General features: G+C 40.3%; 1 protein-coding gene across 5 annotated transcripts in view; it reads left to right on the top strand.

The window, feature by feature from the left end:
• The window catches only part of Elovl5 (ELOVL fatty acid elongase 5), an 85,347-nt gene that overhangs the window by 46,688 nt on the left and 24,757 nt on the right, over window positions 1–13,902 (top strand). For 3 of the 5 annotated variants that reach the window (XM_015487866.2, XM_015487865.2, XM_048805485.1), the window contains exon 2: window positions 13,043–13,108. In XM_015487866.2, the coding sequence (XP_015343352.1) occupies window positions 13,051–13,108 (58 nt within the window). In that variant the 5' untranslated portion in view covers window positions 13,043–13,050. Of the gene's footprint in view, window positions 1–1,959; window positions 1,979–11,606; window positions 11,626–13,042; window positions 13,109–13,902 lie in introns of those variants that run through there. The other 2 variants (XM_015487863.2, XM_015487864.2) reach the window with 2 other exon arrangements.

Below are 13,902 nucleotides of genomic sequence, written 5' to 3'. Positions count from 1 at the left end.
CCAGGATCATATGCAATTTGTTGCTGCTGATCCTCATAAGGTCCCTTTCCTAACAACATATCTAGATTTCTCTGAGGATAACCAGCTGCTGCATTTCGCCTAGCCGTCTCCTTGCAAAATTCCTCATTGGCAACCTTCCATAACAGGTATTGTCCTCCATTTAGCACAGCTTTACACATATTAGCCCAATCTGCTGGCGTCATGTTCAAGTTGTTAATGGATTCGACCATGCTTACAGTGAAGGGTGCTTGAGGATCATAGGTTGTTACAGCCTCTTTTGTGTTGCTTCACTTTTGTTTTAAGTTGCCTGTCCCTGGAGATGTGTAAGATGGAAGAAAAACCACTTACATCTGAGGAACAGATAGGGAGAAAGGACGGATGGACATTTCAGGAGGATAGAAAAGCTATTATAATGATTTTCTGTTGTTCCACTTTTGTTTCATTCTGGCTCAGTTTTGTTTGGCGTTATCTTCTTGGGTTGTATTATAGTTATAGTAGAAATATTCAAGTAAAAGAGAAGGTCTCTCGAGCTAGTCAGACAGAGAAAAAAATTCAAGTAAAAAAGAAGGTCTCTCGAGCTAGTCAGACAGAGGAAAAAATTCAATTAAAAGAGAAGGTCTCTTGAACTAGTCAGACAGAGGAAAAAATTCAATTAAAAGAGAAGGTCTCTCGAACTAGTCAGACAGAGGAAAAAATTCAAGTAAAAGAGAAGGCCTCTCAAGCTAGTCAGACAGAGAAAGAAAGTGTAAAGCAGAAAAAGCCATCAGGGGGAAAGTTACAACAGGAGATTGCTACTAACACCTTTCTATCACCAGAGGGTGTAAGTGTCCAACCAACAGCACCACCTCTACAGGAGACTGCTACTAATACCTTTCTATCACCAGAGGACGTAAGTGTCCAACTAACAAGGCCACCTCCATATGCTGGAAGGCCTCCAACCCCCGCAGTTGATAGTTGGGATCCTGAGACAAGATCTCAAATATTAACATGCCCTGTATTTGAGGCAGGAGGGCAGGCTAGTGATACTGAGTGTGAAAAACTGAGTTCATGGTAGATAACTCAATATGTTAGGTCCCTTGTCTCAGGCTAGTGATAAAAGTGTTATTTTCACAACCACATTCTATACTTTAGATAACAAGTTTTTCCATTTCTCTTCCCACTTCTAGTTAAATGATGGTGGTGGGGTGTATTTATATTTCATTTGACTACGCTTGTGTTTGGTGGTATGTAGTAACTTAGGAAGGCCAGCAAGGCAAAGGAAAGTTGTTGACTCTTAAGAATTTCTTCCTGGGCTGGGGATGTGGCTCAAGCGGTAGCGCGCTCGCCTGGCATGCGTGCGGCCCGGGTTCGATCCTCAGCACCACATACAAAGATGTTGTGTCCGCCAATAACTAAAAACTAAATATTAAAATTCTCACTCTCTCTTTAAAGAAAAAAAAAAGAATTTCTTCCTCCAGTCCCCTAACTTCAAAATTTCTAAGCCTTTTATCTATTACTGAGTTAAAAAAAAAAAAAATTATCCCCTACAAACATTTATTGTCCTGAACAGTTTCTGAGGGTTGAGAATCCTGGAGTGCTTAACTGGGTGGTTCCAGCTTAGGGTCTTTCTTAAGGGTGCAGCCCCAGCTGCAGTTATCTTAAACTGCCTGGAGCCTCAGGACCTGCATCTAAGCTCACTTGGTGGCTGTTGGCAGAAGGCCTGTTTCTTGCCACATTGACTTCTCTGTAGGACTGTCCCCACCATGACAACTGGTGTCTCAGAGCCAGTGACGGAGAAACAGAAACACAGCGCTGACCAAGACAGAAACCACAGCATTCAATCCCCTAATGCCAAAGGTGATCTATATTCCTTTGCTGTGTTCTGTTGGTCACATATACAACCCAGGGTCAAGAGGAGAAGTCACTGGGGAGTATCACAAAGGCAGCCTTCCATGGATACCAGGTTCACATGAAGAAAGCCGGAGCTCATCCAGTCCAGGTAATGAAACCGCATAATAGCGGGTGGCTCAGCTTAGGACGGATGGAAACAGCCCGAATCCATGTGTGTCAGCCAGTGTCCAGATTCTTCCTCCTATTGTCTACCTTGTCTCCATCCAATAGTGTACACAATTGGACTATGACCAACCATGTACCATTGGTGGTGGCAGCCCAGCAGTGTCCCATCCTGCCCCAGTTTAGTATGATTAAACAAGTAGTTACTGAATTCCTTCTGCGTACCAGGAACAGCTGCTGGGAATTAACAGAGAGCAAGATCGATAGGTTCCCTGCCTTCCCAGAGCTTTACAGACATGACTACCACTGACGCCTGTCTCAGGAGGTGGTGACAGGTGTTAGAGGTCCCCCCTCTCACAGTGGTATTTTTACAACATTCCAAAACAGAGGAAGACCTGGCACTAGAGTCTTAATGGACGCTGTTTACATGTGATGTGTACCATGTGACTCAGTGTTTGAAAAGTATGAGAATTGGTCTCTACCTTGACAGGGTTTTATTTTATATTGAGGGATGGTTTGAAAAGAAATGATTCCCTTTCACTCTCAGCTGGTGAAGTTAGAGCATTGTCCTTTTGACCATGCTCCTAGTATAGACTGGAGTTATAGTATAACATGGACACTGTCTAGATAACAGAACTTCAAGAGCTGCAGGGGATTTTGTTTGAATGCAAAAGCCCAAATATATACATATATATCTCAGTGGTTCCCAAAGCAGGTTGTGCCTCAGAATTACCTGAGGAACTTTAAAAACAAACAAATTTCTCAGCCTTTAGATATTAAATCAAAGGTTCTAGGGGTGGGCTACAGAAATCTATGTATTTTAAAGCTCCTAGGTGATTCTGAGATGTAACCACATCTGAAAACCATTGATATGAAACTCTAGAAAGCTGTGAAGGCATTCATTCACTCTTCATTCACTTGTGGTTTCAATCAGAATGCACAATGTCATGTACAGTTCCATGCTCTCTGGAGATACAAATGGGAATGCCAGAAGTGCCCCATTGAAGAGCTTGGAGCCTAATGGGGGTTGTGGATAAAGGACAGATAATTGCATTATAACTTATAATCACAACACTTAAAGCTAATAAGCCTGGAATTTTATCACTGATTGAGATATAGTAAAAGTGAAAGTGGGAGTATGAAAATGAGACCTTTTTCCTCCTAACTAGGTCTTGGTTACAGAGATTTCTAAAGCTTCTATTACTATTTTAGGTGAACACAACTGGTTTTTGTTTTGTATGGTTTAAAAGCCGCCTGATAATGTTATTTTAAATTATGCTGATCTCTTATTCTCAAAGGTAAAGCTCTTTGTATTCAAATAATACTAATACATATTGTTACCATCTTAACAAAATATACATGAAGACATGCCCTTGAAAACTGCAGGGGCTATTTTAAGAGTGGTAAATTGTAGAGGAGGAGACCTAGGTTCATATTGTGGGTGAGTGGACACTGGTGTGCACTTGCACTCAAAGAGAATTCAGCATCCCCTTAACATTCTAGAATTTTTCTAGAGTTTCTTTCAAATCCTATGACTCACAAGCATCATGATAGCATGTGCTTCCATGTAGAAGAACAGGCTATGACATATGGATATCGGCAAGCTTCAGTTGCCCTTGCCCTTGTATAGAACTCCAATTTATGGCCTAGCAAAACACTTCATTTATGAATGTGAAATTGATCAATTCAAAAATATTTGTGGTGATGATGATGATGATATGTTTTTTCAGCACTTACTGTGTGGAATGCAATATTCTAAGCATTTTACATATATTAAGTCATTTAGTCACTTGAAGAAGGTACTACAATACCCTCATCTTACAAACTAGGAAACTATGGCACAAAAAGATTAAATAATTTGCCCAAGGTCACACAGCTGGAAGTGGTGGGGTAGGGATCTGAACTCAGGCTAGCCAGCTCCAGACTGTATGCTTCTAACCAGTACTATTCAAATATGATTGACTCAGGTATCTTTGTACATTGCTTACTACTACAAATTACAGGAGAGCAGGGGTCATGTCCTTATATGGTAGTCACTCATTAAATATTTGTTAACTTTTTGAGTCAACTGCCTTTTAAAAGTAGCATGAAAAGCAGTCATTCTAGAAATCCTTGAGAACACAGAAAATAAAATCAGTCACAGGGATGACTGGATCCCCACTCTGGAAGCATCTTTTACCTTATTTCACTGCAGCCTTACAGGCGTTAATTAGTTACTGTCAGCAAAGTTATGTAGGAGCCAAGTTCTAAGTCCAGTCTCACTCTCCAGCAGAGAGCATTCTGTGTGTCTTTTTCCAAACAGGACAGAATGTGCTGCTTTGTCTAGCAAAACATTATCACTAGTTTTTAATTCTTTGGTTTCAAATGAAAATTAAGCTGGTACTTTTATGATAAGTAATTTTGTCCAGTAACAACCCTCCCCGCCCCAGTTATTAGTTAACTAGCTTGTTTTGTTGGGAGTCCATGTTCTAAAGGCTAAACCCTGCTAAGAGTTAGGGGAAAACTTTGAACTTGAAGGTACATTCTGTACTTTAGCTATGAATAAAAATTCCCCTAGAATAATGTTATAATAATATCAGTATCCCCATTCCATTGCTGAAAAAAATTCTCTTGAGTTTCTTAGATCAGGTGTATTTATATATTGCCTTTAAAGACTAGGAAAGAAAAATCTCTCTTTGAGTTGGAAAGATGTTCCCTTGAATTTTGAGGGGTGTGTTTTTCTTCATAGTTTTTAATTGTTTCACACTTTGTAAAATGCCTTTGCTGGTCATGTAGTAGATAAGAGCATTTTAGATCCCTAGCATTGAGGATGTTCTACCTGAGCAAATGCTCTCTATAACTAGGATTTAGTCCTATAACTAGGATTTAGTTTTAGGAAGCTACATTGTAGGTTAGGTGTGCTGTTTTCCTCCTTTTTATTTTGAAATAGCAGTTGTATCCCTGCATTTGTATTATCACCCATGGACAATTACTATACTCAGAACAGTTAGGAGCCCTGACCCTTGACAAGTTTGGACTTTAATCAAGGAGGGTGTAGAGTATGTTCCCTAATACCTGAATCAGAAGTATCCGGGTCACATGAGAGTGGAAGTTGCTGTGGGCCAGATGAATGGTCCAGGCAGCACAGCTACAAGAGGACACAGAAATGGGGCTATGTCACTCCTAATGTGCCCTTGGAGAAAGGAGAAAGGTTGGAAGTGAAGACAGCAGAAAGGACGGACCACAGATGATTTAGTTAAGAACAAAGTTACTAGAGTGACTCTCAATTGCTTTAAAATAACATCCTTCTCCAGTAAAAGTTGAGATAGTTTTTTTTTTTTTTTTTTTTTTGTCATTATTGAAGTGCTGAGGATCAAACCCAGGGCTGCACACATACTAGGAAAGCACTCTACAGCTGAGCTACACCCCCAGCCCCTGAAATAGTACTTTTTAGTTAGTGGTAGCCAAGGAGCAGGTATTAGAGGCTTCTCTTTTGACCTGTTTAATCTCACTTTGGTACAAGGGAATACTGATGGTTGCAACATATAAAACTTTCCCCCAAATCATCCATTATAGAATAAGAAGTTCTACCTTTTTACCCTTGGGTTGATTTGTGGCAGTGCTTTGAAGAACATATCATTGGTGTCCCCACTTTTGCATTTACTTTATATGAGACCTCAAAGAAGGATTTTTCTCCATGTATAATGTAGGGTAGGTAAAAAAGACTTCATCAAAGCATTAATGAGAGTTTTTTATGCCCTTGGAATGGAGGTTAGGACATTTAAGAATTCTACAGGGGGGAAAAAAATAAGCAGAGGTTCATAGATTATTGGAATGACCGTAGAATATCTGAGGTACCACTGTTGATACAGCAGTTATTTTCTGGAGCCAAGATTTGATCCAGCATTATCATTTATTTAAATGCCAGCATTTTAGAGGGATATCTGAAAACTCATTAGTACGTGTATGTTCTTTCTCTTACAGTCTTTTGTATTCTAACATTTCTGAGCAAGGTGGTTATTTTTCTCCTTTTACTTGAGAGCTGATTTTCCCCAACCTAGAAAACCCTTTTAAATTCAAGAAACAGGGTTGTGACTACCAAGTTAAAGTACCATTTAATTTTTTGTTATTCTGTGTAATTGGCAGCCAACTTGAAAAGTGTTCCCATGCCTGCTTAACAAGTTGACTGTTAAAAGGGATGGATGGGCATGAGAAAAGAGAACCGGCAAGACATTACAGGCTGTCTTCTTCCAGCTCCTGGGTTTGTAAGCTCAGCTCAGCTGACTCATTTTTTAGACCAAATCTTACGATTCAATAAAATAACAAAGCCTCCAATGGGAAGTTATGCTTAGACAATAGACTTCTATTTTTAAAACAAAAGAAATGTGACTTGACTGATTTCACAGGAAGAGAAGCTTTCAAAGCTGATTCACTTCCACCTGCTAGTGTTGCCTTTGCAGCCAGATGAACCAAGGCCTGACCCCAAACATCATCACTGGATTCGAGACAGCAATTGGCTTTGTTGTGGATTTAGGAAGTTACCTTTCTTTATTATGATTCATATAACAACTCTTTCACTCACACACACACACACACACACACACACACACACATATGTATACATGTGTTTTTATAAACAGATTTACCTCAGGATCCCAGTACTTTTCATTTGCAGGGTTGGGGCAGCCTTCTCACTTTTCCCTGCACCAGATAGAAATGGCCAGGAGGCTCAGCATTTGCATTCTCATGGAGACAGATGCTTCCTGTTGAGAACTGCTAAGGCAGTAACTCACTCTGTCCTGTCCTGTCATTCACCCCATCTCCTCACTATTTTGTTGTCCTTGGAAGCTCACAAGAAGAAAAGAGGAGGAGACTGACTGGCTATAAAGCTTATTGTGCTGTAGTGTGGTTTTTCAAGCATGCTTCCAGTAACGCGTTTGGTATTACTTGGGAGTGAATGCTGGCGTTTATTTAACCTCCTACATGATTCACTTAGGCATACACTGCACTTGGAGGGGCAGTCGGTGGGTGCATGGAGGGTGGGCACAGGTGATAGATTTTCCACTCGGGCAGGGCTGTCTTTGGGGGATTTGTTTTTGCCCTTTTGTGTTCAGTATTTCCAGGTTCCTGTTTTTCATGCTGTTTTTCAGTCACCACACAGAATCACAGTGGTGATTCTGATCTTTCTCTCTAGTTCAGTCTTAAAGATCCTCAAATTCTAAGATAATACATGTCTCAGGAACTTGGTGGAGGCCACAGAACGAGTAGATGATGAGGTTGACTTAGGTGAAGGTGTGCCGAACCCTTTCATTCTCCCCTCCTTATTCAGCTGTTCTTTAAATATAAGGTAGTTTATAAGGCAGTGGCTAGTCTCAATCCTAATTTTCTATAGTGAGATACTGAAACAAGACACAATTATAATATAGTTGCAGAGTTACTCAGAATTTTATAGTGGGAAGTGGCTCTCAACAAAGAGTGTCTTTTGGGAAAATAGGTAAAAAAAAAAAAAAGGAATTCTATTCTAGTTTGCCTGCCCTTACTCTGTTTTCTTTATCATCATTTTCTGTGTGTGGTTTTTGAACTAGTGAATAGCTTTGGGATGCTATTATAGTTGGAGTCTTTAAAAATGGATCTTGTTACTCCCTGTTGTGACCTATAATTCTGGGAAACTCCTTAGATTGAATGAAGGTCGGGGACTCTTGGTTCAAAAGGATAGGAAGTGATACGTGAGCTTTGTGTCATCAGGGTCCAGTGCTGACCTCCCTCAGTCATGCTCTCTTTTCCTGTCAGTTTGTGGAGAACTAGCCAGAGCAAAGAATGGCCTATTCTGCTGCTGCATATAGGACCAAAGCTCCTTTTCCAGCTCAGTGCTTGGGTTTGGTCCCTGTTGGAACAATTGTACAGAGCCAGCTGTGTTCCCACTTAGCTCAGAGCACTCAGGCTGCCTGTAGGGTGAGAAGGGTTTTTGAGAAGTGATGTCACAAACCCTCACAGCCTGCCTGTGGCAGTCAGGCAGGCTGCACACCTGGCATTGTGATTGGGCATCTTGTGCTAAGCGGGCTGTGCTGTTCTCACAGTTCAAGATTACTAGGCAAAGCGTCAAGGACTTTGCAGGGCTCTTTGCCTCCCATGCCTTTAGAAAAATACAGAAGAGTGTAGGTTAACCCACAGGCCACTCAGCAAGTGCCCAATTTACCCAGCAGAGCAGGCCAGCCCAGCCTAGCTATGAAGAATTCATTTGCCTAGACCTTTTGTACTGTTCATGTGGCACAACAGATGACACTCAGCAAGGGAGATGAGAATGGAAAGGGCATGTTGTTGGCAGGCAGGCTGTAGCCAGGAGGGTGAGGAGCAGAGGCAATGTGAGCAGTTAAGGATTGGCACTCTCTTCTGTTCCTAGCCCATGGGCCATGTGCTTTTTGCAGGGTGTGGTCTGCTACTGTCCACTGCTGAGTAAGCAGAGCCCCCACCCCTGTTGTGGCCAAGCATGCCCTGGCCTCAGGGCCATTGCGCTCATACATCCCTCTGAATGGATTACGCTTTCTCTTAATAGACACATGGCTTCTCTTGCCATTCAGGTCTTTGCTCTGTTCCCACCTTCTCTGGGCAACCTTCTGTAACCACACTTTCTAGAATAAATACCTACTCCCTGATTCATTTCATTCCCTTTACCCTGCTTTATTTTTCTTACTAGCAGTTATTTCACATGTATGTGTGTGTTTCTGTCTATAAATAATATAGCAAGTCCCCCCTTTTCCACAGGAGAGACATTCCAAGACCTAAATGACCTGAAGCTACATATAGTGTGAAATACTATAGATGCTGTTTTTTCCTATGCATATATACTAGGATAAACTTTCACCTTTTCACTTAAAGGAGGAACTTTATGGCTTCTGTTTTTTATATTCAAACTGCTAGCATTTCTATTTTTAGGGCCATTATTACAAAGGGCTACTTCAACACAAAGCACCATGATAATTTGACAGTCAATATGATATCCGAGAGGGCTACCAAGTGACTAATGGGCAGGTAGCATATACAGCATGGATACCCTGAACAAAAGGTGATTCACATCCTATCCTGGATAGGGGAAATGGTATGAGATTTTTATCATGCTACTCATCATTCATGTAATTTAAAATTTAGGAATTGTTTCTAGAATTTTGTATTTAATATTTTTGGACTATGATTAACTGTAACTGAAATTGTGTGTGGGGGGGGTACTGTATATGTTTTTTTCTTCTTTCTGTGTATTTCTTCTCCTTCCAGCCTTAATTTTGATTTGTTGCCTGCTGTATCTGTCAGGGCCTTAGGGTCTCAATCCTGTTATATGGTGTAGGCACTTGGAAAGTGTTGGTATGAATGAAAAAGTGAAGACCTATTGTTGAGATCTGTGACTGCTGGACAAAAACATGATATTGTGCTGGGTAACTGATAACAGAGAAGCCTTTAGTGAAGGTATTTTTTGGTAACTTGTATAAAAACAAACAACCTTGCCTGAGAAGAATATAGCAGGGAGAGTTTGGAGAAAAATTTTGTTGTTGTTGTTGTTGTTGGTAGTGGGGATTGAACCCAGAGCCTCATGAATGCTAGGCAAGCACTGTACCACTGAGCTACATCCCCAGTCCCTGGAGAAAATATTTAACATATCCATGTCCAGCCCAGAATCAGGCCTGTGGTTCATGGATGAAGATGCTACTAATTAGGGGCCTGTGTTCCAAGGACCATCATCACCCACCTTTCTCCCTTTGCATCATGGACCATTTCAGGAACAATAAGCAGCTCTAAAAATTATTGTTGTTTTTTTCTACATATCTTTTCTTTTAAAGAATGTTTCACTGCTTTTTCAAGATGTTCCTAAACTTGATTTTGAAAAGTTCTACAAATCCAAGAGAATTCTCACACTGAGAAGAAATGCAGTCTAAGAACAGATTTGCTGTTTCTGGCAAAGTCGTCTCTTGCATGTGCTTTTGTAGTAAAGACATTCCACTTTATAAAGACAAAAAACTGCTCCTGTGTTCACTGGCTTCTGCAGGGCCTCTATTCAAGATGGATTTAGACTCAGATTATTCAGGACAGATGGCTTGTCACAGGACTGTTCAATATCTCCAAATACTAAATTCCACAGTCTCTTGTGATTGCCTGCTGCTAGGTCCAGTGCTCTTGGACTGAAGTTTTACCTTATGTTTAATCAAGCTGCTTTTCTGGAGGCATGATGTTAGCCTAAATTCTCAAACTGGTCTCTGTCCTAGGCTGCTGTCCTTATAATAGTGGGTCATTGTGTAGCAATTCCTGGGCCTTAATTTTGTCCCAGTCCACTAATGTTCTTCTACCTGTCTCCCAAGCCAAATTCCATTATTTTCAAACATTTCTTCCCTCTTATTTCCAGCTTTTCTATATTCTCCTTATGTGTATTTCTCCATACATAGAAACTGAAACTGGTTGCAACCCTCTGAAAGGCCCCCTTAGTTAAAAAATGCAATGAATGACGCCCTTATTATTTTTGTTAGGTATATTCCTGGCATTAGATTCCAAAGTACTGTTATTTGAATTTATTCTTACAGCATGGTATTAAATGCAGATATGCAGTTTCTATTCTTTTAGATCATTCTAATATCTACTCATTTTACAAACTGGATTTTGCTTTTGATTTATGGCTTCTTCGGCTTCTCTTCTGAACCTCTCACTTGTTCTAGGAGGTCAGGTATACTCGTTTGTGTTTATCCCTATTTGGCAATCCTTTGAAATACACAGTAGATGCTTGACATTTACATGTGTAATTAGTGTATTCATTTTAGCCCTGCCGTTCATGTTTAGTGAATGTCTCTTTCTGGCAAATTTCTTTTCTGAGATATTAACAGCTCCCCTTACCTTCCATTGCTGTTTCCCTAGGAGTGTGTTAAGATTTAGAAGTGTATATTGTGGGTTGTCATAAGATGGGGGTTCACTGGTGCCATGTAATGGAAATTGACCAGGGACAAGTTAACCATCCATAGTGCACAGGATAATGATTTCAGCTCAGAATGCCAGCCAGCAGGGCTGCCACGGATGGCTGACGGTGTTCATCATGGAGTTGGTCCTGTGGCAGATGTTCAGTAAGAAACACAGGCTTAATATATGCCAGGCACCACTTTAAAGGTCTTATTGTATTAAATCATTTGATCATCTTAATCTTGGAGACAGTCACTGTTTTCCATATTTTACAGATAGGAGTTTAAATAACTTGTCCAAAGCCACATTGCTAGTAAGTAGGAAAAAAACAGGTTTCAAAGCCTAGCTGTCAGATAAAGGTCCCAGCATGAAACCACTCATCTGCCAGCTAGTTATACCTTTGTTCCTGCTTAACACCCATCCGGCCTTAATGCCTGACTATTGTACCTGCAGTGTGACCCATTATTAAACAGAACTACCTACCAGGTAATAAGATCTAGATTTAAAACCTCTTAGAAGAAGGTAAATCTGTCTCCAGCAAGGAGCTCACCTGCCAGTTATCCAGTCCAGTACTCATGGCCTTTATTTCAGAAGGGACCAAGTGTATAACTATGAGGGACAAAGGTGACTGCCCTGGGTGTGTGGGAGCTGGTGCTTTCTTGGATTCTGGCCACAGCGTGAGGGAGTCACAACCTCCCGAGGTCCCTTCAGGACAGAACCCAGGTAGCTGTTGCTTTCACAGTGACATCCCTGTTTCCCCTCTCTCTGCATCCCATCCAGGCTGGATTGGCTTAATTGTAAATTACTAAAACCACCAGATAATTTCATGAATAAAGTAGTTTATTTTGAAATTATCCAAAAATACATGTGCTTCATTGTTGCAAGCCAAGGAAGAGAAGTATCACTAAATGATTAACAGTTTAGTTGAAAAAAACAAAAACAAAACAAAAAAACTGATTTTTTTTATATATAAAAAAATCATATACCTTTACCCTTGAAAGTTATAGTATTGGTGGTTGTTGTATAAGAGGAATGGCCGAGAAATTTGAATATGCATGCTTCCTAAATTTAATAAAGACAATCTAAGCAAATCCTAAATGTAATAAAGACAGTCTAAGCAATATGCACATGAAGATGTTTGGCTACTCTCTAAATGTAAATCCTAAGTAGGAAGAAAATGCAAGAACTACAGAATCTTAGGAAGATGGAGGTAGATATACAACTACTATCTCCATGATATTTTACCAAGCAAAAACAAAACAAAACAAAAACAAGTAGTATATACAGTTCTATAGACAACAGTGCTTTTCTAAGTTTGTTAAACTGTGACCTCCCCATAGTAAGAATATATTTTACATCACAATTGAATATGTGACACTTAAAAGGTTGACACAGTAAAACTAAAGTTTTATGAGATAATATTTATTCATTCTCACTAAGGGCAAAGCATTTTGGTTCTCTGTTATGATCAGATTATTTTTAATTCTAAGTCGATTTGGTCATCTGCTAAGGGTTGCAACCAAAAATTATAAAAACACCCATTTAGCATGACCCATTTGCTCAAAAAGGGAACTGTCTCTGGAAGCTGTTCTGACTGGAGCGGAGGGATTAGGTTGAAGGAAAGTGATGAGATTTTTAACCGTCTTTTTCAGTGTTTAATATTTTTATTTTTTTACTGTGACAAGTGAGGACACTGCCCCTCCACACCTCTTCTCCCTGTGGCATTCCATTCCCAGGCAAGCCTTCCTGTCCCTGTTGTGTGAGCACAGGCTCCTGCCCAGACAGATCTGGATGTCTCTGTCTGCCACCTTTAAATTCATTTCCACTCTTTTCTCCACTGAAATTTCAGCTTCACGGGAAGAGTTTTTATGGAACCGAGAAAAGTTCAGAAAACTGGTGCTTCATTTATAAAGTGAATTCACGAGATTGTGTCTTTCCTTTTGATTTTCAAATTAGAACTAACACATAAGTTTCTTTTGGGTGTTAAAAAGAAAACTCTTGTTTTAACATGGGAAATTTAACCTTGTCCATCACATAGTCTTTGAAAATAATTTGTTCTTCTTCTTTTATGAGAAACTGCTATACAAAAAGCATTTTGAGGAGAGACTGATCAATGACTTTTTTTTCTCCTTCTTAATAGGTTTTAAAATGGAACATTTTGATGCATCACTCAGTACCTATTTCAAGGCTTTGCTGGGCCCCCGAGGTAAGGTGGTTTTGATTTTGGTCCCCTACCTGACCCCTGTGCCCATTATAGCCACTTGTAAATATTGCATGAGGTAATTCTAGAAAACGTTAGCATTTTCTGTAAAAGAGCAAACTTTAGCCTGGGTAGCAAGGGGCTTGGCGAAGTCCTCAGCATTTGTGGAAGTTTCTCTGACTCCAGGGGCAGATACAGCTGCTGTGGGTGGCCTTCTGCTGCTTCAGCTGGAGATCAAATTAGGTTACAAAGCTTATAGCTTGAGAACACTACAGTTTTCACCACTACGGGAGTATGCTGCTCTCAGTTCTTGTGAATCTCTAAAAGAACTGGTTTCCAAAATGCACTGCTGCAGTAGGGGGTTAAAACTCTTCTGCTTTCACAATTTTAAGGGTGGTTCATTTATTTATTGAGGCTAAGCTGGCCTTGAACTCCTGGTATCAAGTGATCCTTGTGCCTTAACTTCTCCTGAGTGCTAGGACCACAGGCATGTGCCACTGCACCAAACACACACACACACACACACACACACACACACACACACACTATTAATCAAACCTAGGACCTTTGCTTGCTAGGCAAACACTATGTCACTGAGCTACATCCATGGCCCTTAAGGTCTTTTCATGTTCTTTCACTTTGTCAGAGGAGAGTACATGCACTCGAATTCACTTGTTAGACTCCTTAGCCTTCGTTATCTTTTAGACAGTAAATCAATTTTATATTGCCTTCTTTTAATGTTATCTATAATCCCCTATTTTAATGTCTCTATTTCTGAACCCTTTAGGTTCACATAAAGA

The sequence above is a fragment of the Marmota marmota genome, unplaced genomic scaffold, assembly GCF_001458135.2.
Source record: "Marmota marmota marmota unplaced genomic scaffold, marMar, whole genome shotgun sequence".
Taxonomy (NCBI): Eukaryota; Metazoa; Chordata; class Mammalia; order Rodentia; family Sciuridae; genus Marmota; species Marmota marmota.
This window is presented reverse-complemented; position numbering and strand designations above follow the sequence as displayed.